We start from the raw sequence: 26045 nt of genomic DNA, 5'->3' as shown, positions 1-26045 counted from the left end.
TTTTTTCTTTTGAATCAACACAACTTATAAAATATTTTGTTTTTATATATGAGATCTAATCTGTACTATCCATTATATAATTTTTCTCAGAAGTAGGAAAGCTAGAGAAATGATTTTTCTATAATTAGTATTTGTTTTCTTCTACTATTGTCATGTTTGCCACGCTTAAGTGTCTTTGTGTGGTATTGTGCTCTCCAGGGTGAACAAGGCACTGCGGGAGATCCCGGAGAACCAGGGGATCCTGGAGACAAGGTAACTGTTTTGCCATTAATTTTGTATAAATACAAAAAAAACAGTGAAAAAGTATAAACTTTTTAAAAAGAAAGGAGTACTCATTGTTTTAACCATGGAATTTTTTAGGATAAGGTAGCAATATGGTTTTACATGTTTGAAAGAGGTTTTCTCAATTTTTTTGGAATATTTCCATGAATTTTTTTAGTAGTCTGTGATAGAGGTATCTGCCATTTGTAGTATAATGGCTTTTCTCTTCCCTCTACTATTCTCCTCTTTTAGGGTGCTGTTGGTTTCCTAGGACCACCAGGGATGAGAGGAAAGCCAGGAACTTCAGTAGGTTTGAACTTTTGCTTTGTTCTTTCTGATTAACAGAGTACACACCATGGCATGAGTCTTGACGCTTGTTGGCATTAGTAGAATATAAGAGGTAGGATGCAAGCCTGTATCCTGGCATTTTCTCTCTTAGTTCTAGAATAAAGCTAATCCTTCAAGTTTTCAGCTCACATTTCATAGACTGTTGGACCACACCTGCCCCACGCCTCTCATCCCAGGCCAAAACCAAATTTCCACGAGTCCTAAAGACCTTGTTGATCTATTAGAGACAGTATTTAAGTTAAGTAGTGGACTTTTAAGTCAGAAAATATAAAGCACCTTAAATAATATTTTAATTTTTCCGAATATCTGTTTCATTACGGAAACATTCTGAAGAAAAGATAGCATGTCACACACTTTTGTGGGCCCAAATATTCTAGTTCCGTGTCTTTTTTTAACCAGTTAGGGCATCAGTTATTTGGAAAAAAAGGATACCTTATATTGTAGTTACCATGAAACCAAAAAATTATAAAACTAAAATTACTGACTAATTTAAATCATTTAAATCAAATGATTAAAACATGAGTTAAAAGTATATATCTGCATATTAAAAATCATAATAATTATTATAGATAACATTTACTGAGTGTTTACCAAGTGCCAGGCACCTTTCTAAGGACCGTACGTGTAGTTTAACCCTCGAAACAATCATATGAAGTTGGTACTGTTATTATTCCTATTTTACGTTTTAGGGAAACTGAGACACAGAGAGTTAAATGACTTGCCCAAGGTCCCATAGTTAGTTGGTGGTCACCTGGGAAAAATAGGTTTCTGACCACACGCCCAATTATGTGAGCAGTGTGGGATAGGTAGCAGAGAGACCAAAGAAAAAAACCCAGAGATAATGTACAAGACGTAAGAGTTTATTGGGAACTTACATACAGGGAGTCCAGGAGCAACTGGCTCGATGGAGTTGTGCACCACTACCACGAACAGAGAGGGAGTCGCTCAAGTAGGCAGGGTGCTCAGTAGGCTACGTGCTTGCCAAGAGGGACTGACCTTGCATGACCAGCATTTCAAGGACCAGTAGCTCATGTGGAAGGGCTCTGTGTTCTTCAAGACATGATGTTCTTTGAGATTAGCAGGTCCAGTTGGCCAGGCCCTGGATCATAACAATGCCAGGTGGTTGCTGTCCTCCCCAGAGGGGGCCAGAAGTCTACATGGCTGTGATAGGGCATTTAGGCTGGTGTTGAGCAAGCAAGGCCCTACACTAGGTGATCATGTATATCAGATCATATATTAGCCACTGTGCATTACTGTTTTAGGGTTTAACATTTTAAGATTGTTTGTAGATTTTAATATTGATTATAACTCTGTGAAGATGATTGTAGTTAGGAAAAATAGATATAAAATTATAATTTATTAATATAATATTAAAATATACCTAAAAAAAGAATGTTGTTTTCCTGAGCAATTCATCATGTTCTCTCTAACTCCACCCTCCCATCTCAGGATTATTAATTTTCACATCAAAGGAAGCAGCATTAAGTTACAGAACGTTATATACCCCCCTAGTTTATGACTTCTAATAGGGAGCATTTCATATACATCTCTCAGTTATTACTGAATCCAAAGAATAGGTTTTGGCATCCATTTGTCTAGTGACATGTTTGTGGTAAACTTGGGTTTTACTGGTTTTTCACCTTGGACTCGGGGTAAGCCTGGTCAGCCATGTACTCAGACTTGTGTCCTGGAGTTGAATCTCAGAGTGCGTACATAAGGGGCGTGAGAATAGGTCATGAGACAGCAAAAAGCTTCTGGTTTGCAAGGATGATCCTAAACCACATAACAGGGACTTCTGATATGTGCAGTGCTTGGCAAAATAAGACCATAATTTCTTATACCTTCAATTTTTTATAATGAGAGGATTTCCTAACTTTTGATAATAATAGAAGGAAATGGTTCAACACATTTTCTAAGGCCAGTGCAGAGCAATAAGTGATATCAATATTATTCTCTTATGCTTTACAGTTAGTTGAGAAAACTAGAGTCAAATATCATGCTTTTATAAGGTAAACCTTTTTAACATTTCTCTTACTCTTTGATTCAGTTTACATTGATAACATGTTTACTGGGGGCAGGAGGGCCCCTGGTCTGAGAAGCAGAGACTTGCATTTTAGTCCCAGCCCTGACACTGACCTGCTATGGCCGTGGGCATTTAACCGTCATGGTATCCAGTTTCTCATGTTTTAAATGGGAGTCAGACTACATCATATTTAAAAGGTTCTTTGCAGCTCTGTGACTCTATGATCTTTTTCTCTCTTAAATAGTGGTTACCAATATTTCTCTAGTCTAAGCTAGAGAAAAGGCAGAGAGCCTGTTTCACCTTTAATACATTGTCTTAAAACCCTTAATATTTTTTTTTCCTGGAATAAATCACCAGAAACTCTAATGTGGGTTTTTTAGGGCAGGGATGCTGGGAGCATGAGACAGTGAGAGTGAGATTCTTACTTGCTTATTTTATATCTTTCTGTATTCTAATTAAAAAAAGAAAAACCATTTTTAATGTCAACAGGGATTACTTTGGTAGGAGATAGTTAACCATTTTTTGTTTTATCATCTTTGAAAAATACATTCTTTGGACTGAAGATAGGATAGATTTATGAATTAATATTTGTGAGATGGCCTTGTCTTTAGATTGTCACTTTATTTATCACTTGTTTATATCTTATTAATAGAAAAATTGTAGAGGTTTGACCTGGAAACCTTCCCTAGTTATAGAAGGAGACACCTGTTTAATGTAAAATAGCTTACACAGAATCAGTTATCATATTATGAAACAAACTTCCACATTCAATTATACAAATTAGTGCCTACCTAAAACATTTGTGTACTATCATGGAAAGAATGCCAAAATCGTAAGCATGTTTTTCTTATATCTCCTACTTTTGGTTTTCTGTTATCTAAAATGTTGATGTTACTGATATTGTTTCCAAATGGATCTGAGTTGTAACGAGTAAGAATATTTTTAAGATAAAAGAGTGTTCTGATCTGGAAGGTTTTTACATATTGAAACAGGAAAGCTTTTGCTCTGCAAGTATTTAAAAACTAGAAAAAACTACCAATCTGAAGTTGTTAAGAAATATTTTTTCCTTAACACAGAGAAAACAATGACAATTATATCCTTTCCATTTCTTACTAGAATTTCTGTCATTTATAGAGGTTTGCTCAATCATTATTGAATTCTCTAAAAGTTACTTGAAAACTCAGTTTTTATAAAGGAGAATTGACATTCAAGGAAACTTGCAATTGAAGTTTTTAAAAATGAAAAATTATTCTGAAGAATGAATAAAATTGTTTCACAATTTATGTTTTTATATATTTGGTTGTCAATAAACTTTTCTGAAAACAAAGGATTAGGGTATGCTATTTTTTCCTCAAAGCTTGTAAATTTAGCTTCTTGTTTGTATTTTGCCACAAGAGGGCCCCGGTGAGCACTCCATCTCTCTCTAAGAGAGGTACTTGTCATTTCAGAATTTAAGACTCCCCTAGATACAGACTATGATGGATGATGATTTTGTTTATTTAGGAGAACTTATATGAACTTCTGAATGCTATTTCGTGACCTTTCTCTAGCTTTGGTTGCAGCAGTTGTACTGTGTACTGTTTCATGTCCAGGTTCTCCAGTGCTGTATGACAATGGATTTAGTGCATATAGGAAACTGCCCTTAGTTCTTGCAAAGTGGATAAACTCATATTGTATCTTGAAATTTTATGTGATCTGAGGCCTATTTAAATCAAAATTGAAGCTCACATAGAAATTTAACATGGCAGAAATAATGAATTCAATAGTTTTTCTTAGGAAAACAAGGATATCAGACTACTGGCCTTCCCTGTTCTATACTGTCGTCTCTTGCGAGCATTGCCAGCCCTCTCTAGTTTCAGGCCTTATACCCACTTCTCTCTCCTCTGATCTTCCTCTCCAACCCAGATTTAAAATTCTTAATCTGTATGTCAGAAAGTGACTTCAGAGGTACTGAAACCAATTCCTCAAAATTTTAATTGAAGGATCAAAACAGTCTAGAATTCTAGGTCTCGTTCAAGTGAGGAGAGAGGCTGTGAAGGGAAGGGTCAATGGTTATAAATCTGGGTAACATTTGATGAGGACTTTCTCTGTGCCAGGCACTGTGCTTCTTTCTCACTTTACGTATATTGCCTCATTTAATCCTCACAGTGACTCTGTGAGAATGTTAGCACTCTTACTATTATTATTCCCCTTTTATTGATGAGAAAACTGAAGCTTAGAGAGATTAAGCAACAAGATTCTTAATTACTAAATTAGCCCCCTTATAGTAGCAGAGGAGAGGGGAATTTTCAGACAGTCCTAGGACTCTGGTTATTTCTGAAGGCAGTTCCTCATCTAGAGTTCCCCACCTTGTTGAGTCAAACTTTGTTGTCTTATGTCTGGGAAATGCACACAAACAATTTTTTTTCTTTATTTGAGCACTGAAACTCATTAATTTGTTTGTATCTCTAACACTTAGGAATAAATGTATATTACATCTGTACACATTTTATTTAAATAAGTTTTCCACAATGATGATGTTTACAAATTCTTTCTGAAAAGTTGTTACAACTTTCTTTGACATAATATATTGACCATTGTTTGCTGAAAAGTCATTACACCTTTGTGTAGCATAATATTTTGAGTGCTGTTTACTTACCATATGTCTGCTTCCTTTTTAAATTATATTTGTTAAATTAATGTTTATATTTTGATCCCCCCCCCCCCATTTTAGGGCCAAATAGGTGACCCAGGACCCCAAGGACCATTAGGCCCTCCAGGACCAGAGGTAAAATGTTGGTGGGAAGATAATAAATTTGAAACAAAAATCCTAGAAATTAAACTTGTTAGGTAAAATATGTTTTTACACAATAGTCTTAATAAAGATTCTCTTTAAAGTTTATATCTTCATAGTCTGGACTAAATTTTTTCTGTTACATTGGGAGGTATGCAGCAGTGATCCCAAGGAAACAGAAAAACTTTTAGTCACATTATCATCCTGATTAGATCAGGCCGATTTATTTGTTCTGCACAAAAGATATTAATAACAGATACTTGGGGCTTGAAATCAAATTTTAGGACCTAAAATCCACAGAATTTTAATTCAGAATGCTTCCAATTTTTGCTATATGCAAATATCATTTTGATTTCATATTCTAGAATAAAATGCAATTAAATCTGTGTTACATATATCAAATTTGCTTGTATATTCTTTGAAACTTTAGCTTATTGCTTGATGTAGAGTGGCTTTTTTTTTCCTACAAGACCACATAGTACATAAACTTCTGAGATGAGACATGTTTTTTAAAATAATTTTGTGAGTCAAAGGTATATCACATGGAGGTAAAGTTTCTGAAGTTCACTCTAGTTCAGAAATGTAAGCCCAAATATATACATATAAATGCACATACGCACACAGAGACACGTCTAATTCAGAGTCGTAGATATAGCAGTAAAGCTGAGAAAATGAATTTGGCTTCAGAATAAATAAATCAGCATAAACAAATCAGTCTCCATGTCGTCAGGTCACTAGGCGAGAGTTTCTGGGCATAGTGCTGTACTGACGCTTTCTCCCTCTCTGTGAACCGTGAGATCTCTTTGTACTCCACAGCTATCTTTCAGGGTTGGCTGATTTCTTTAGCAAATACCTGTTCTTACTTATTGTCTAGTTTAAAAACACATTGGATATTGATAGTTCAAAAATCTAAAAAACTACATTGTACTTAGTTTTATTAATAGGGAGGTAATAGGATATAAAATGCTGCAATATGTTGTGTCTTCATTATGGAAAGAAGGAAACTGTTTTGAGTAACTAAAACAATTAACATATAATTAACAGGTTAATATAAGTTTATCTCTTTTATGAACCTAACATATAATTAACAGGTTAATATAAGTTTATCTCTTTTATGAACCTACATTCTTTCAACAATTTTTCATGAAAACCTTTCTGGAATGAATCATATTTACCTGTTCTCATACTGAAGATGCAGACCCTAATTCATCTTTCATTATGTTCAAAGATTATTATGAACATGCGTTGTTCTCTTGTAACTGTAGTTACAGATGGTATGCATGCTGGAAAGGACTGTTTCACCTCCTTGCCATCAGGATGATTTTGGATCTTTTGCTTCTTTTTCATAAAGCCAGGTTAAAGGATGCTTAGGCCATGTTTTTTTCACTTGGTCTTTCAAAATCTTTCTTTTTTCTCTGTTGTCTTTGAGGTTTTATGGTTTGCAATCACCATTCAAAACACTGTCTCATTATCTTTGATTCCTGCACTACTAATACAAGTTTCTGAGTCTCAACCTTGTCAGCCTGTGCCCATTCTTTCTCCTCACCTATATTAAATTTTTTCATGGGGCTAGAAATGGAACCTGCACTCTCTCAAGAAGTGGTGCAAGGTTGTTTTGGGAAATGGGGCCTAATCCAAAAATTATAACTTCTTGATCTTAAGAAGGTAATACGTAGGCGACCATATATGAGGCAACGCTTTTATCCAAATCCTCAAATCCTCAAAGTTCTCAACATTAGGCTTTTAAAAGAACTGCAGGTCGAAGAATTTAAAATAGTATGTTTAATAGTATATCAAGCCTGAAAAGTTTATACTTGCACGGAGGATGAATTTTCTCAAAGAGTCTTCTATGTTTTGCTAAATTTAGGCTTTATCCTGTAGACAATGATCAAGGATTTTTAAGCAAGGGAATGGAATTATCAGACTTATGTTTTCGACATATGTGTTGTAGCTGGAACAAAGGTAAAAGAGGAGAGAGGGAAAGGTGACAAGAAGGAGGGAGGGAGAAATGACAAGACTAATTAAAGGCTGTACGGAGGATAATGCAAGCCCAGGGGATTAACGATGAGGGCCTATGGCAATAGAGAGGAAAGGACGGCTTTAAGAAATAATTAGGAAATATAATCCACAGCACTTGAATCATTCATTCAGTTTGTGTGAAAGAGGAATAAAAGATAATTTTAATATTTCTTGCTTGAACAGTTGGATAAAATGTGGATCACCATTCTAAAAATAGAGAATAAAAGAGAAGGAGGAGGAAGATATTCATGGTGGATGGAGATAATGCTTTGGTTTTGAATTTTTCAGGGCTGAAGTGCCTCTAGGACCTACAGGAAATTAGTCCCATAAGGGTAAAGAAAACTGTAGGCTCTAAACTCAGAAGAAAAGAGTGGACTAGAGATATGTATTTGTATAGTCATCCACATAGAGGTATTAGGGGAAGCAGTTGTAGTAGATGAAATCACTAAGGGAGGGTTTATGAAACAAGATCTGAAAATACTACACCTGGGCACTCATCCCCAGAGGCCTACATTCTATGTCTACAGTGCAATTAAGTTTTAAATTGACAATGTGAGGGCAGTAAAATAAACTTTGGTAACTTAAAACATACTCCTAAGTAACTCATGGTCTAGATAGAAGAAAAAAATCACAATGGAAATTAGAAAATATTTAGAAATGAATAAGAAGAAATCACTAGAAAAGTTTGAGTGTTGTGACTAAAGCAACACTTAGAGGAAAATTTACAGACTTAAGTGCATTTCTCTAAGAAGCAAGGAAAATCAAGAATAAATGTTACGTATAGCATAAGTGGTGTGGGGATTTGTTTTGAAAGGAGAAAGAAGTTGAAAGAGGTCAAATAGGATAGACTCCGTTTTCTTTGTAAGTAGGAGAGTAAATCCCAAGACTGAGAGGAATATGTGCCGGCATAAGGAGGGCTCTTGAGGAGTTCGTGAAGAGTAAGCAGAGGAGTGACTGGGGGTTATAAAATAATTTCTGAGTTGTGTTAAGAACTCAGTTGAGATTGGAAGACTTTTTCCCCAAAATATAGCCGCAAAGTCCTGTACATTTTATTAGGACTGGATTGCAAATTTGAGTCTGAACTTCCTACTGGCCAAAACAATGAAACGTGATCAGTTATATGCATCTCTCTCTTGGATAAAAGCATATTAATTATTCAAAAGAAGGGCAGCAATTCATGGTATTGTGCGGCTTCCATCTTTCAATATAAATTGATAGCATAAAACCAAAGTACGTTTCAGTAAGAGTAATTCTATTAGGGGTCAAAACGATGAGACCTACATATCTACTTCTGTGATAGCTTTTGTTACTTACTGGGTGAGAAAAAGTTTAAATTTATATCTGAAAAGTACCGTACTTTGGGGATTAATATCTTCTGAATGAGAATTGAGGAGTTAGCCTGAGTACCTTGAGCAAATTACTTAAGCTCTCTATACCTTTCCTCATCTGTAAAGTGGAAATATTAATAGTACCAACCTCATAAAGTTGTTGTGACTATTACATGCATTAATACATGTGAAACACTTCAGTGTCTGGTTAATATGAAGCACTCAATATGTGTTGGCCGCTATCACCACCACCACCATCATTGTGGAACACGGTCTAACAGAGAAAAAATAGTTATCTGAGTTAGCTCAGTGAACTATTGCAATATTTTGCAAATATTTTATAGTCATGAAATATTTTACAATTGTATTTGTTATTCACAATTATGTTTCCACTGAGGAATTAGGTTAAATTATACAAGACTAAGATCAGCTGCCAAGCCTTCTTCAGTAGCTGCCACTGTTACCACGTTGGGGTCTTGGGTTTACAGACACCAATGGTTAGGCCGAGTTTATTCATGCATAACTGTAAGATATAGAAAAATAATGACTATTTTTTTCTTTAAAACCATATGAAGAAATATTAAACAAGTACTTATGTTAAGCAAACACTAATCTTTTAACCTTATATTTAAAACTAATTTCAGACTTCCAGAAAAGTTACAAAAATTGTTCTAAACTATGTAAAAGTTGTTCTAAAACTATATAAAAAGTTATACTTAGAGAAATATACTACCTCCCAACCTTTCTGGTCTGTCCCCATTTCTGTTTTCTTTTTCAGAGTGCTCCCACTCACCCCCTGGGCTTGTTTCACTAGTTTTTGTTTTATCCTTGGTGTGTGTGTTATGTGTGTGTGTGTGTTTTGTTTGTTAATAAGCACATTTACATATATTTTCTTTTCAAGACTTTTTTCTTACATAAAAGGTTAGATACTCTTTTGCACTTTGTTTTTTTTTACTTAAAAATATATCCTGGAAATTATAGCATAGCAGTTCGTAGAGCTCTTCTTGGTCCCGTTTTGTAGCTGCATAGAACATCATTGTGTGGCTATATCATAGTCTATTTAGTCATTCTCCTGTGTGGGGGAATCTAGGTTATTTCCAGCATTTTACAATACAAGCACTGCTGCAATGGATACGCTTGTGCTTATGTGTTTTCATCTTCTTGAAGGTATAGCTTCATCGTAAATTCCTAGAATTGGGATTGCAGGGTCAAAAGAAAAATGTATATTTAGTTTTGTTAGTTATTGCTAAATTCCTCTCCAAAAGGATTGTTCTGATTTGCATTCCCATCAGAATTTCTCTAATTATGATATTTTTCTAATTGTGAGTGAAACTGAATGTTTCTTTTTCATATGTTTAAGGGCTATTTTTATTGTTTTCTTGTGAATTGTCTATTCATGTCTTTTGCCCATTTTTCTGTTGAATATTTAGTCTTTTTTTCCCTAAATGTTTACAAATTGTTTGTATGTTAGGGAAATTAGTCCTTTACCTGTGATATATACTGCAAGTATTTTCCCCAACTTGTCACTTGTCTTTTGACTTTGTTTCTGGTATTTTTTTTGACATATAAAAGTTTTAAATTTTTTTTAGCCAAATTTGTCAATCTTTTATTGAATTTGGATTTTGAATCATTCTTAGAAAACCTTTTCCTATGCCCAGGTTATAAAGGAACCACCCATGTTTTCTTCTAATACTTGACTAATTTCATTTTTTTACATTTAGGTGAAACATGAGGAGTTTTTTTTATTGTCAATATAGTGATATATATTTAATTTTATCTTTTTCCAAATGGCTTATCAATTGTCCCAGAAGCGTGTGTTGAGCAATTTGTCTTTGCTTCAGTGATTTTTTTTTTTTAAAGGTTTTGTTTTTTTCCTTTTTCTCCCCAAGGCCCCCCGGTACATAGTTGTATATTCTTCGTTGTGGGTCCTTCTAGTTGTGGCATGTGGGACGCTGCCTCAGCGTGGTTTGATGAGCAGTGCCATGTCCGCGCCCAGGATTCGAACCAACGAAACACTGGGCCACCTGCAGCGGAGCTCACGAACTTAACCACTCAGCCACGGGGCCAGCCCCTGCTTCAGTGATTTTAAAACACCATCTCTATCATATGCTAAATTTCCATGGTTCTTGGGTTTATGTCTGGACTTCGTTTTTTATTCTACTTGAATGGCTGTTTTTTCCTGCACAAATATGTTGTTTTAATGATAAAAGCTTTTTGGTATTTTTTTTAACTTTAAGAATAACTAGGAATAATTGACAAATACAATTGTATGAAGTGTACAATGCGATGATGATTTGATATACCTATACATTGTGAAATGATTACCAAGATCAAGATAATTAACACATCCATCACCTCATGTGATTAACTCTTTTTAAATTTTTTTGTGGCGAGAATGCTTAAGATCTACTCTGAGCAACACTGAAGTATATAATACCATATTTTTAACTGTAGTCACCATCCTGTACATTAGATCCTCAGAACTTATTATTTTTATAGCTAAAGGTTTGTACCGTTTGACCTACGTCACCCCATTTCCTCCTCCACCCTCCCCAAAGCTCCTGACAACCACCATTCTTTTCTCTGTTTCTATGAAATTGGGGTTTTGTATATATATATATTCCACATATATGTGATAGCATACAATATTTGGCTTTCTCTGTCTGGCTTATTTCACTTAGAATAATGTCCTCCAGGTTCATCCATGTTGTGAAAAGCAGCATTTCCTTCCTTTTTATGGCTGAATAATATTCTGTTGTATTTACATAGCACATTTCTTTATACATTCATCCATCGAAGGACATTTAGATTGTTTCCATATCTTGGCTATTGTAAATAATGCTGCAATGAACACTGGGGTGCATATATCTTTTTGAGTTAGTGTTTTCATTTTCTTTGGATAAATACCGAGAAGGGGAATTGCTGGGTTGTATGGTAGTTCTGTTTTTAATTTTTTGAAGAACCTTCATACTGTTTTCCACAGTGGCTGCACCAATTTACATTCCTACCAGTAGTGCACAAGCGTTCTCTTTTCTCCACATCTTTACCAACACTTATTTGTCTTATTATTTTAAAAAAGATTGGCACCTGAGCTAACATCTGTTGCCAATCTTCTCCTTTTTTTCTTCTTTTTCTCCCAAAAACCCCCCAATACATAGTTGTATATTCTAGTTTTAGGTCCTCCTGGTTGTGCTATGTGGGATGCCACCTCAGCACGGCTTGATCAGCGGTGCCATGTCTGCACCCAGGATCCGAACCAGTGAAATGCTGGGCCGCTGAAGCAGAGTGCACAAACTTAACCACTCAGCCATGGAGCTGGGCCCCTCTTGCCTTTTTGATAATAGGCATTCTAACATGTGAGGTGATATCTCATTGTGGTTTTGATTTGCATTTCCCTGATGATTAGTGATGTTGAGCACCTTTTCATGTACCTGCTGGCCATCTGTCTGTCTTCTTTGGAAAAATGTCTATTCAGATCCCATGCCCATTTTTTAATCAGGTTGTTTTTTTGCTATTGAGTTATATGAGTTCTTTTGTATTTTTGACATTAACACCTTATCAAATATACGGTTTGTGCATATTTTATCCCATTCTGTAGGTTGCTTTTTCAGTTTATTGATTGTTTCTTTTGCTATGCAGAAGCTCTTTAGTTTGATGTAGTCCCACTTGGTTATTTTAGCTGTTGTTGCCTTTGCTTTTAGTGTCCTATCTGAGAAATCATGGCCAAGGCCAATCTCAAGGATCTTTTTTCTTATGTTTTCTTCTAGGATTTTAATGGTTTCAGGTGTTAATATTTAAGTCTTTGATCCATTTTGAGTTAATTTTTGTGAGTGGAGTAAGCTAGGGGTCAAGTTTCATTCTTTTGCATGTGGACATCCAGTTTTCCCAAAACCAATTATTGAAGAGACTATCTTTTCTCCATTGTATGTTCTTGGCACCCTTCTCAAAAATTAGTTGACTGTATATGCATGGGTTTATGTCCAAGCTTTCTGTTCTGTTTCTCTGATCTATAGCAAAAGCAATCCGGAGAAAGAAGAACAAAGCTAGAGGCATCACACTTACTGATTTCAAGCTATATTACAAAACTGTAGTATTCAAAACAACTAAAGTTTTGGTACTTAAAAACTTTATTTGTTATGGTTCTTTGGTACCTTAGAGTAATAGTACTTTATGCTATATTTTAACATCTGGAAAGGCTGTACGTCCTTTTAGCTTTTCTTTTTCGGTGGTTTCCTGGCTATACTTGCATACTCATTTTTCCACATAAACTTTAGCATCAATCTATCTAGCATCACTAAAATATATTATTTTCATTGGATTTGACTTACTCTTATAAATTAATTTAGGGAGCAGTGACATCTTTATGATGTTGAGTCATCCTTTCCAAGAACAGTGGATGTCTTTTGTTTGTTCAGGTCTGCTTTTGTGTTTTTCAGAAATGTTTTAAAGTTTTTGTCATCCAGGTTTTTGTACATTTCCTGTTAAGTTTATTCCTAAGTATTTTATCCTTTTTGTTCCTATTGTAAATGGGATTTTCACTACCATTATATTCTATAACAGGTTTCTGTATGTGTATGAAGATTATTGATTTCTGAATGTTAATTTTACATCCTACTACCTTAATGGTTTCTTATTTTTGAGTTAGTTTTACCATTGATTTTCTAAAGTTTTCCAGGCATACTCTTACGTAATTTTCAAACAGAGGTCATTTTAGCTCTTCTCTCTCAGTTCTCCTACCTCGAATTCAATTCTCATGTCTAATGACATTAGTGCAGTGTTGAAGAGTTGGAAGCAGTGTGCATTCTTGCCTTGTTCCTGATCTTAGTGGAAATATGACAGTGATTCCTCATGTAGAATGCTGGAATTATAACTAAAACATACATATATTTTATCATTTTAAGAAATATTCATCAATTCCATTTCCTGAGTTTTTAAATCAGAAATAGTTTTTATAATTTGTCAAATATATATATTTTGTTAAATGTTTATTATTTTTTCAACATCTATGGAGATGATTATATATATATTTTAGATCTATTTATGTGGTATATTATACTAATGGATTTTTGATTATTTTCTATATGATGACTATTTCTATATAATTTCTATATATTGACATTTCTATATAATGACTTTTTTCTATTGCATTCTTGAAAAAATTTTACTTTATCATGGTGTATTATTTTCCTAATATAATGCTAATTCTACTAATATTTATTAGTACTTCTGCATCAGTATTTATAAGTGATATTGTTCCATAATATTCTTTTTTCTGTACTTCTTTATCAGGTTTAGATATTAGTGCTGTATTTATTTCATCAAGATAATTAGGAAGTCTACATTTTTAGTGCTCTGAAATAATTTACGGAACATCGGTACTATCTTATCTGTGAATGTTTTTTTATAGGGTCATTCCTTGATAACACTCTCTATTGCTTCTGTGGAAATTAGCCAGTTTAAGCTTTCTATCTCTAATGGGATTAGTTTTGTTAAATTGTTATTTCCCTAAGAAATTATCTGTTTCATCTATGTTTTCAAATTTACTTCCATGTAAATCTGCAAAATAGTCCCTTATGATTTTTAAATTTTTTGTTTTAATGGTTATTTCCCATGTACCAATTAAAATTTTTTTTGTATTCATGCTTTTTCCTTTTTTTGCTTGATTCAGCTTGATTCAGTTTGTCTAGTTTATTTTTCTCAAAAAAAAATCCTGAAATTTTTATTTTTTAAATCTTCTGTTTTTCTTTATTTACATATGTAGTTTCTCCTTTTATCTTTATTATCTCTTTGAAATGCTTTTGGTTTATGTTGTTCTTTTCAAATTGGGAATTTATTTTTATTTATTTCATTCTTTTATTTTTGTTCCTAAACTCTTAAGGGCTATGACTTTCCCTCTGATGACTGCTTAAAATGTATCCCATAGATTCTGGTATGGAGTATTTTTATTGACATTATCTTGTCAATATTTTGTAATTTCACTTTGTATTTCCTTTTTCACCCAAGAGTTATTTAAAAAAGAATTTTAAAATTTCCAAGTGGGAGAGACTGTTGGTTTTGATTTTGTTAGTAATTAGTGATTTTATTGCCTTGGTAACAGAGACTGTTGTTCTGTTGTGTGGAACTTACTGATCTTTTCATTGTGACTTAATATATGATGACTTTTTGTGAATGTTTAATATGCACTTGACAAGAGGTGTATTTTTATCATCAGATGTAAAGTTTAGTATATAGCAGCTTGCTCTTCCTTATTGCTTATGTCCTTTAGGTTTTTCTCTATCTTCACTCCTTTTCAGTCTAATAGATCTGTCTATGTTACTAAGGTGAACTATGGCCCCTGTTGATCCAGTTGCTCTTGGGGCCACGCTGATACTCCTTTTTCTCTCCTTTGTTATCCATTTTAAATTTCCTCAACCTCAGCTTCACCTCACTAGGTCTTGGTGGCTTATCCGGTGCTATAACCTAAACTTTTATAACCGAAGAGCACGAACTTTTGATAGGAGTTCCAGGAGGTTCTCACTATATCACCTGAGTTCCATGTGTATTCCTCTCTGTCCTCTTTGTGTAAAGCAGTCTGCCTCCTTTGCTTTTCAGGGTCAATTAACTATGCCAGTATGGTGACTCCTCTTTTTGTTTGCTCATATATCATCATAAAAATGTCCAAAGTGCCCTGGTGGCAGCCATAAGTTTTAGTTTAATGGGAACTTTATTGTGTCTTCTGTCAAAAGAGAGCCCCTTTAGATAATAGGATCTCCAACCCTGAAGGGTACAAGGTTGTGGGGACAGGAAGCACAAAATACAGTGTGTCATTGGGAGCCATGGTAAAATAGGACCACACTTGCTTCTACTCATTGGTTCCCAGACTCATATATCCTTCATATTAGGGACAAAGCACCATATAGAGATCTGTGATTTAACAAAAATGCTGGATCCCAAATGGTGATACTTGATCCTTTCATATTGTTTCCTCAAAGATGATGCTTTAGTTATAACTTTGGTAGACAGTTCCAATGTTCTGTGAGGCTAGCTACCTCTAGATGGTACAAGATGGGTTAAGACCAGTGAATCGTATCATGGGCCCTCTCTTGCACCTCCTTTGATGTAGAGAAGATCTCCTTTTCAGATGCTATGCTCTGTGGGGTTCCGTGCCTGTGAATCAGGCATTCTGTAATTCCCTAGTTAATGATGCTAGTTGAAGCTTTAAAGGAAGGAAAGGCAAGCTGTTAACTAAAATATGTATCTATATCTGTGAAGATGAATTGCTGAGGCTTCCAGATTGGAAGTGGCTCAGTGTAAAAAATTTGCCACCAAGTGGCTGGTTGGTCTCCTCAAGGAATGGTGTCCTATTTGGGACTCTGTTGGTCTCCATTGATGGCAAATTGGACTTTCAGAGGCAGTGGTAGCTAAATCAGCCTTGGCAAGTGGAAGTGCATGCTTTTGGGCCCATACATAGCTTCTGTGTCTGCCATCGTGTCCACTCTATTCATGTGCTATCCCTGCCTGTCCAGAATTGTCAATGATGAGGGCTGGCTAATGGCAACTGGCTGAGTCATTTTATCTACTTTAGTTTTTAGTGCCTCTTCCATGGTATATGCTTTCTGGTGGGAGTGAGTGTGTGATACAAATTCTTCACACTTTGTGCTGAATCCCACATGGCCATACATATGACTCTATCTCAGATTTCCTTGTCTCTCTTATATTTCTTTTCCTTCCAGACCCCCAACCAGATGGCCACACCGTTGATTACTGTCCAGTAACCTATACATTCTTACTTCAGGTCACTTCTCTTCCCACACAAAGGGGATTATCTGGTGCACTGCTCAGAGATCTACCCTTTAGGAAGATTTTTTTTCTCTCCACTGTTATTCAGGGTACCTGTGAGTGTGACTGTTATTCAGTTGCTGTCCATTGTCAACCAGCACCCACTTACCAACCTGACTCATCTATAAACCAAGCTCAATCTTTTCCTCCTCTTCCAACTGATCATATGGGACCTGCCTCCCCGTCCTGACCCATATACCCTCAGGTAAAGGCCAGGAGAGTAGAGCTGGTGCAGCTGTACAACAGTGAAGGGTGACATGGAGGTCTGGGCTACCTATTTGTGCTGCTTGTGCCCCCGGTCCTGTTTGGGCTCAATTCTGGATATAGCATTTCCACCTTATAATGGACTTGGGCCATCTGAATTTATGACTTGGTGGCTCCAACAGGATCTGCAACATTATAGGAAGTTCCAAATGCGTAGTCACTTAATGTCCCATGATCAAGCATTCTGCCTCTACCAGGGTCTAGTAACACAAAGAGCTGTTTCTCAAAGTGTGTATAATTTTTACTGCTGATGGCATGGCATTACTCCAGAATCCTGGGGACAGTATTTGATTCTCTCCCCATAGCTTTCCATAAGCTCTGTACTGAATGTTTTCCCACCCTGACACCTCCAGTACAACAGAGTCTTCTGGATTAAGTGGCAGGGCTGATTGTACCATGGCCTGGACTAATGGTGCTACCCTTTCCTTTTCTGGGCTCCAATCAAAGCTGACAGCCTTCAGTGTCACTTGGTATATGGACTAAAGCAGTATTCTTAGATGTGGCATGTTTTGTTCCCAGGACCCTAAAAGGCCTACCAAGCACTGTCTTTTCTTCTTTGTAGTGGAGTATATAAGACTCTAAACCTGCTTTTGCCTTAGAAGGGATATATTCTAGTATACCCCTGATAACTGGGATCCTAACATCTTCAGAGAAGTGGTCAGCCCCTGAATCTTTCTAGGGTTTATATCTCACCATCTGGAGCACGTGTATCTTACCAAGTCCTCCATTTTACAGCCACCTCTTTCTCATCCTATTCAATCAGCATGATGTCATATATATAATGGATTGGAGTAATGTTCTATGGCATGTCTTGAAGGTCCACATCTCTTCAGACTGTAGTGTTATGACAGAAGCAGAAGAAGAACATAGCAATATTAAAATTGATGTTGTCCAATTATCATGAATGCAAACTATTTTGATTCTCTTTTTTAATTATAAAGTAAAAGAGTGTATTTTCCAAATCAGTTACTACACACCATGTGTGGGAAGCCTTAGTAATCTGCTTTAATAATACTACTACATCTGACACAGCAGCTACACTTGGGCCTATGGTAGTCTACAGTCCTCCAGAGTCCCCCTGATTTCTGTAGGGGCCAGTCTGGTGAATTAAACAATGTTCTGATAGAGACCAACACCCATACATATTTTAGGTCTTTAGTGGTAGCACTAATTTCTGACATTCTCTCCACATACAATATGATTGGCAGTCATGTAGATGTGAGTGATTGGCTGATCCTCAGAGCTCAAAGGTCCGTCTAACTATAGGAGTATCCCTACCTTTTAGTCTCCTCTTTAGACAACCCAGTTCTAATTGTTCATTTTCAACAGATATTTCTGAGACATCCATTATATTTTAATCACTAAAAAAATGGTGAGGTGAATTAGATTAGGTCCTGACTTCAAGGAGTTTATATTCAAGAAATCAATATTCAATTCAGACTATGTCAAATACTCCACTGTCTCTATTTGTATTTTTCCCAGACATCAAGATTGTTTAAATTTGATAAAATAAAAAATTAAAGAGTAGATTATTCTTTAAAAGTCTGCAATCAGAGTAGTCCTCAGAGAAAATTGTAAAGTAGCCAAAGAATTTATGTCCTGAGGCCCCTGGTCTCACCCTTCTGTATTCTTTCCCTCGTGGACATGAGTTCTTGTCCCTCTCAAGCAAAGTGTCTCTTTTTTTCCTCCGTAATTTACCCTTCCCGTCAAGCCTGTTTTTAGAGAAAGACCTGATAAATATATTTCACTCCGAGCAGAAAACGGTTGACTGCAATATAATCCCCTTTCAAGGATATTTACTTTTTAACGTTAAACAGAAACCTGAAACTAATGCAATGAATCTTGAATTGTAGAATTTTGGGTGTCATTTAGTAAGCAGGGAAAAATTTGTGGATAATTAGCAACTTTGATACTCTTCAAAGTAATCATACTGTACAAGTGGTCATCTATACTACCAACAAGGTAGGACAAGACTGGCCAACATTTCTTGCTGGTGCCTTCTTGTTCAGAAGCTCAGATCTTCGTAAGAGTTGGTGAAGGCAAAGCACTCTAAAGTTTTTCCTGTAAATGCTAAGTTATTTGCCATTTTTATTGAAGAGAACTGTTCATCATTAAAGACCATCCAAACAAATGTCACTTCAAAGCACTTCAAAGCTTTTTTTCTTGCTTCTTAATGTTTTACTTATTCTAGGTCAGTTATTAAATTGCTGTAACAGAGAACTGACTATATCTGTGCATATGTGTTCACAGAATTGTAAATATTTAGAGGTGTCCCAAGATAAAACATCACGTGCTTTAAAACATAATATTAAAAATTTTTTTCCATACCGGTTTTTGTCTTCTTTTAATAAAAACATATGGAAAATGCTGTATGGAAATCTTTTCTATTTTTTAAGCATTATAGTATCAGTTTTGAGCAGTAACCCCATGCTTCCTCACAGTTCTGACATCAAACAACCTTCAAATGTGGTAGCAGGATAGTTAGAATGCTTGTTGATTCAGCTGTTAACTTCCGTGGGCTACAGAGATTTGCCGGATAGGTGAATTTTGGATGATATTCTTGGTAAATGGGGCAAGTTGTTTACTACAAAGATGAGCTGAGACCACTAATCACAGAGATACCAGAAGTGGCCAAGCAGTGGGTTCTCTTTTTCGGCCAGAGTGGTGTTCATTAGAGGCAAAGACTGAAGTTCATTTGGAGAATCTGTTCAATCAAGCAAAGGCATGGTTCTAAATGTCCATTTTAGCACCTTAGTGGACTTAACTGGAGTAAGCCAGCCTGTGGCCAGCTGTGTTAGTTGAGTAGATCTTAGTGCTGAGGGATTCCCTTCACTTGAACCAATTACTTCTTTATTATCTTTTGTCACTTGGGTTTGGTTGAGTAATTTGATGTTTTTAGTCGTTACTCAAAAAGCGGTGCTGAAAGAAAACATGATTAAATCAGTCAATAGAAGATTATTTCTTGAGTTCCTACTGTGTTCAAAGCTGTGCCTCGTAAACAATATATAATAATATATTATCCACAATTTGGGGAAATTTATCATCTAATTTGGACAAACAAGATATATGCGTCTACTGTTAGATAATGGTAAAGGCATCACATAAGAATTAAATGAGTAGTTATTATAGTCGGTGTTAGTAGAGAAAGATTAACTATGAGATAGAAGGATTAGGAAAGAGTTCATGGAAAAGATGGATCTTGAATTAGATTGTTGGTTAGTAAATGGCAGGAAAAGGGAAGGGCCTTCCAGGCAGGGTAAATAACATGAGCAGAGCCTAGGCATCTAGATACTATGTATGGTGGATTTACAGAAAAGTGAATAAAACTGGCTAGCTGATGCAGATTCCTTCTGTTGCTATAAAGTGACAGATAGTGAAATTAGGTTGGTGCCAAATTGCATAAGACCTTTGATTCCAAGCTATGTCAGTGGCAGAGTATTCAGTAGTTGTGTAGCCTGGCCTAATATCACAATTCTTGTATTGTGAAAAGATATGGAACCTGCCCCCTCATCTCCCAAGTGAATCAGCCAAAGTTTTATTGATTTGCCTGGTTTCTGCCCACAGTGGTAACAAATTTCTATCCTTTCATGCTCAGTGTTGGTGGGAGTCTCTACAACTGTTGTATGAAAGGGGACAGAATCTTCTGCCTACCCAGGATGAATTTTAGTACTATTAGTTACTATTACTAATAATACTTAGTACTATGGTTATAGTGATGTGGACCTGAAGTTGCTCAAGTAGACTGATGAGGAAATCTTTCCACCCAGAGGAGAGTTAGCAACGACTAAGGCAATTGTCTTTGAAGATATTTCTGGTTCCTAGTACTTGACCTACAGCCATCTCCCCCAATTCCTCCTCTTAATAAACAATAAATGGGAGACCATTTATTGCCTGGTTAACTATAGAATTTGGTCAATATGTTTACTGCCTATTCCCCTGGACTTTCCTCAAATCCTGTTAATCATCTGGTGAGGCCCTCATACTTCCTCTTCCAGAAAGCTATGTCTGTCAATATCTCATTGTAATCACCAGAACTGTCAGGGACTGTGAAGGATCTGATATTTTATTTTATTTGCAAGCCAACAAGTCAGCCTGACAGTTTCACGGATTCTGGTAGAAGACACAAGATTGCTGGGACAGAGACAAAGGACAATTTATTACTCTCACTAATAGCAGTTTCCGGAGTATCAACATTTTTACACTGTTTCGCTGAGCCTCAGTTCTCTTAGGGTGATGTGAAGAGAGCTAGATGACACTTGTATATGCAGTTGGTTGCATTACCTAAGAGGAACTTTGAGCTTAGGGAAACAGAGTCTTTTATATTAGGCAGTTATGAAAAAATGTGTTCCAGAAAGAGATACACAATTATATAGACAGTACACATTCCTACCTTTTGCGACAGAGGGAGACACTGTCTCTATCTTTGCTATACAAAATTCCTGAAAAGATAAACTGGAACAATGGATAGTATCTCATTTGTATGATGTGCAGAAATGTAAGGGACCACAGAGAATTATCTCCCAACAGCATGTTAAGTTCAATATTGGAGGTATAAAGATAGGTTATACTCTTTTTCCTCCTTGAGCTCACATTTCTTTGGAATAAAGAAACATATCCTTATTTACAGTATAGCGTGATTGGTACTAAATTAGCCATATTAACAGAGTTCTGTAGGAATATAAAGGAACAAGCTACTGATTCTGACTAAGGGAATCAATGAAAGCCTTCCCAGATCAGTTACATTTGAGTTGGTAATAAATTGTATGATGAAGGAACCTTGGGCAGGGAGTCTAAGGAAGACTTCCAAAAGCATGGTTGCTTGAGCAAAGACTTGAAGAAATAGTAAGGATTTATCAAATGGAAACAGAGGGCAAGGACATTCAAGCACGGATATATGAAGGAACAAGGTGTATTTAAAGAACTGCAAGTAGTTCAGTGTTTTAGTCAGGTCTCTTTCCATTAAAAGTGACAGAAACCTAACACAAACAACTTTAAGCCAAAATCAGGATTGGCTAACGTAATCAGGACATTCAGTGCATGTGCCTAGAGGTTTGGCTAGATACAGGAGCTCAACAAATACAATCAAGACACTCTCCATCTCTTAGCCTTACTTATCTTTGTTGGCTTCATTCACAGGAGCACATTGTGGAAAAGGTAGCCTTTGGCAACTCTAGGCTTATATTGCCCTTGAGTTAGCAATCTTAGCAAAAAGAGAGCGTTCTTCTTTCCTTATAGCTCCAGCAAGAATTCTAAGATGGACTCCAGCCTTTCTGACTTGGATTACATGATCATCTTTAAATCAGTCGCATGAGCCATGTAACTGGAATCCCGTAAGTGGCAAGATTTGGGTCATTTACCTACTCCCTAGAAACTAGGATAGGGGCAGAAGCACATGGAACTTCAAATTGGGGAAGAGTGGTTCCCCAAGGAGATGGTGAGCAGATTTAAAAATAATGCCCTCTATATTTCACATCTTTGGTGCCCAATATCTGCATATACCCTTCTTCCCACTTATATAGTTTTAAAAATACCTTTTTCTGGGCCTGGCCTGGTGGTGTAGCAGTTAAGTTCATGCACTCTGCTTCGGTGGCCTGGGGTTTGCTGGTTCATACCCCAGGCATGGACCTATGCACCACTTATCAAGCCATGCTATGGCAGGCATCCCACATATAAAGTAGAGGAAGATGGGCAGAGATGTTAGCTCAGGGCCAATCTTCCTCAGCAAACAGAGGAGGATTGGTGGTGGATGTTAGCTCAGGGCTAATCTTCCTCAAAAAACAAAAAAACCAAAAACCTCTTCCTAACATAGAGCAGCCACCCACACAGCTGAAAATACACTCCCTTGTCCAAAGGAAGATTCACCATATTGGTCAGTTATTGCCTACAGCTCCAAGATCATGTTTGTGGGGTAAGGTATGTTCTTCTCAGTGAGGCCTGAATACAGGTCTACATTTCAACTAACCAGTATGTGATTTTGGAAAGAAAACAAGATAGCCACAATATTCATTTCATCTGGGAAAAGAGAGAATGGTGAACAACATAGATCAGCCCAGGCACATAGCTGTGCATTTTGAACAAAAGTAGATAATTGGTACATGCCAGTTCTTCATAGCGGTATAAATCAGCTTTTTTAATCACCTAATTTCCCACTCCGTATCACAAACATACACACACTGAAAGGGGGAGAGTCTTTGAGATAAAGAGTCTCTAGAATATACGATGAAACCAGGCAGTTTTTTTCTCCAGTGTCTGTTCAGTGCCACAACAATGCCTGACACATAGTATCTACATGTTCAATTCTTTATTTAAGACACTCATAAGAATTCTAAATGAGTCAAATATATAGACATTAACTACCTAAAATAATACTTATCCAAAGATAAGTATCAAATCATAGTCATGCTGTTATCTCCAAAACAGTTTGAAACCTGAGCTTCACTGATTTTTATCCAGGGACAAGTTCTCTAAAGATCTTCAGTGGTTGCGTACCAAAAAGCAAGTGATTATCTAAAAGACTCAGTACCAATTACCTTTTTGTTTTACAGTTTTATTCAGGCATAATTGACATAAAACAAACTGCATATATTTCAACTGTACAATTTGATAATGTTTGACATATTTATATAACTTATGAAACCATTACCAAAATCATGATAGTGAACACATCCATCAAAACTCTCAAATTTCTTTGTTCCCCTTTGTTATCCTTCCTTTCTATTCCTCATGCCCCTCCTTTCCCGAGTGTACTACTGATCTGCTTTTTTGCCACTATAGGTTATCCAAACCTAAGTATCAAATAATGGTCAAAGTAGTTTATTTTTGAATTATAAGTTTAATATAATTTTTTGTGGATTTCAGTAGAATAAAAATGAACTTTGCAGCTGACTTTGTAGGTTCTTTTAAGAATGACTTCAAACATACTGTGATACTATTTAAACAAAGTCCTATTTAGAACAGAGTTATGTCGTGTCATGTGGAATTTTCTTTTCTTTGTTGTTTATGTATTTTCTTTGCTGAGTTTTTAGGGTGCCATCCCTATGGAATTCAAATCTCCTATGTTACTGCTCAAATATGTAGAACTACAAAAGGGAAAATATATGAATACTAGCAGTAAGCATTTGCAAAGATTTCAATAGTATCATAATGAAAAAAATCTGTTTTTGATGGATTTTTAGATCTAAAACAGCAAAAGAGAATGAAAGGGAGCCAGATACCTAGATGAATTCTTTATTTTACACTTATTTTTTTCAGAAGTTCATATTTTCTGTTTGTGGTTTTCTCAGAAGACAGAACAGTTCTTTAATTTGCAGTTGCATGCCGCCTCGTGCTAAAGTTTAGTTTCTATAGTTTACTGGGAAAGCGAATTTATTACTTTTACCCTTTCAAATATTTTTTTTGGCATTAGCTTTTGGATGGATTCTTCTCACTCAGAAAAGGTCATTTTAATCTTTTATTATGACTTTCCTACTTGGACTCACCATGTTACTGACATGGCCAGTACTTCCACAAATGCTAAAGAATAAAATCTTATGATTGTTGTTTGGATCCATGTCTCAAACCAAATTCTCCCCTTACAAAGCCTCTCTCCCTCTGGATGCATTCTTTCTTGTTTGCATATGCAAACTTTCAATCCTGTATTTAGAATCTATGCTAGTTGGGTTTTTTGCTGGGGTCGGGGGGAGTTGTTTTTTCAGGCAAAGGGAAAATTTTGAAACTGCAAAACTGAAAATATAATTATTCAAACAATTCATTTTTAATTTGGTCATCAATTTAGGCCATCAAATGTTTATTGACTGTACTGTATGCCCAACACTAGACTAGGCTTTGCATAACTTCGCCCTCTAGTAATTCATAATTTACGTGTTGCCTTATGTTAAATAACATTAATTTTATCATTTCTTAATATGTTTTTCTAAGATATATTCATCTCCACCTTTGTTCAGACTTATAAACTACTCAGAAGATAAATTTAAGCCAAACCATATTGTGTTCTTGTGTATTTAAATTACAATGAATATAAAAAAATCAATGAAAATTTGAAATTTCATGTGAGAGTCAAATGACCTAAATGCCACTCATCTATAAGAGCATTTTTTTTTTTTAAGATTTTATTTTTTTCCTTTTTCTCCCCAAAGCCCCCCGGTACATAGTTGTATATTCTTCGTTGTGGGTCCTTCTAGTTGTGGCATGTGGGACGCTGCCTCAGCGTGGTTTGATGAGCAGTGCCATGTCCGCACCCAGGATTCGAACCAACGAAACACTGGGCTGCCTGCAGCGGAGCGCGCGAACCTAACCACTCGGCCACGGGGCCAGCCCCAAGAGCAGGGTATTTTAAAGCTACCTTATAAAATATCAGAAAAGTTTAAATTTCCAAAAATATGTACTTTATTTTCAACCTGTTATTATAATTGAACATGCTGTTACCTCCAAAACAGTCCAAAATCTGAACTTCACTGATTTCACCTGGGAACAAGTTCAATGAATAAATTCTATTTTCTCTCTAAAAAAAATCTTCCAATTGTTACAAACTGTTGCTACCCAAAAGCAAATGATTATCTAAAATACCCAATACCAATTACCCTTTTTTTTCTGTTACAGCTTTATTGAGGTATATTTGAGATATATAAGCTGCATATATTTAAGTTGCTTTATTTTATAGTTTTTCATATATGTGTAACCTGTTAAGTCATCACCAAGATCAAGATAGTGAACCTATCTGTTGAACACACCAGTTTCTGGTCATCTTTTGTAATCTGTCTCTTCTGCCCTTCCTGCCCCCTCCCTTCTCAGGGTACCACTGATCTGCTTTTTGTCACTATAGATTAATTTGCATTTTTCTAAAGTTTTTATATAAATGAATTCATATAGTGTGTACTCTTTTTTCATCTGGCTTCTTTTGCTTAGTAAAATGCATTTGAGATTCATCCTGGTTACCACATCCAGTAGTTTCATTTCATCAGTATACCATAATTAGTTTATCCGTTGGATTTATTTGTGGATTTTTTATCCATTTACCATTTTAACCATTTTTTTAAACCACAAGGGCTATATATTTTAAGAGAAAACAGACTCTATCATTCTTATTGAGGGACTGACACAGTGCTCCATGTATGCCATAGAGCACTATGCATAGAGCGCATAGAGCATCATATACTTAACTGTATCAGGACACTCTAGCTTCAAGCTTCTGACTACTGCCAGAATAAGAATG

At 35.9% G+C, this 26045-nt stretch overlaps 1 protein-coding gene across 1 annotated transcript in view; it reads left to right on the top strand.

Moving 5' to 3' along the window:
• Positions 1–26045, top strand: part of COL24A1 (collagen type XXIV alpha 1 chain) — a 355376-nt gene that overhangs the window by 101506 nt on the left and 227825 nt on the right. The window contains exons 18-20 of the mRNA XM_044749176.2: positions 199–252; positions 514–567; positions 5346–5399. Of these exons, the coding sequence (XP_044605111.2) occupies positions 199–252; positions 514–567; positions 5346–5399 (162 nt within the window). The remainder of the gene's footprint in view (positions 1–198; positions 253–513; positions 568–5345; positions 5400–26045) is intronic.

This window comes from Equus asinus, chromosome 16 (genome assembly GCF_041296235.1).
Source record: "Equus asinus isolate D_3611 breed Donkey chromosome 16, EquAss-T2T_v2, whole genome shotgun sequence".
In the NCBI taxonomy this organism is placed as follows: domain Eukaryota; kingdom Metazoa; phylum Chordata; class Mammalia; order Perissodactyla; family Equidae; genus Equus; species Equus asinus.
Note: the sequence above shows the minus strand (reverse complement) of the source record. Positions and strands in the feature narration are given on the sequence as shown.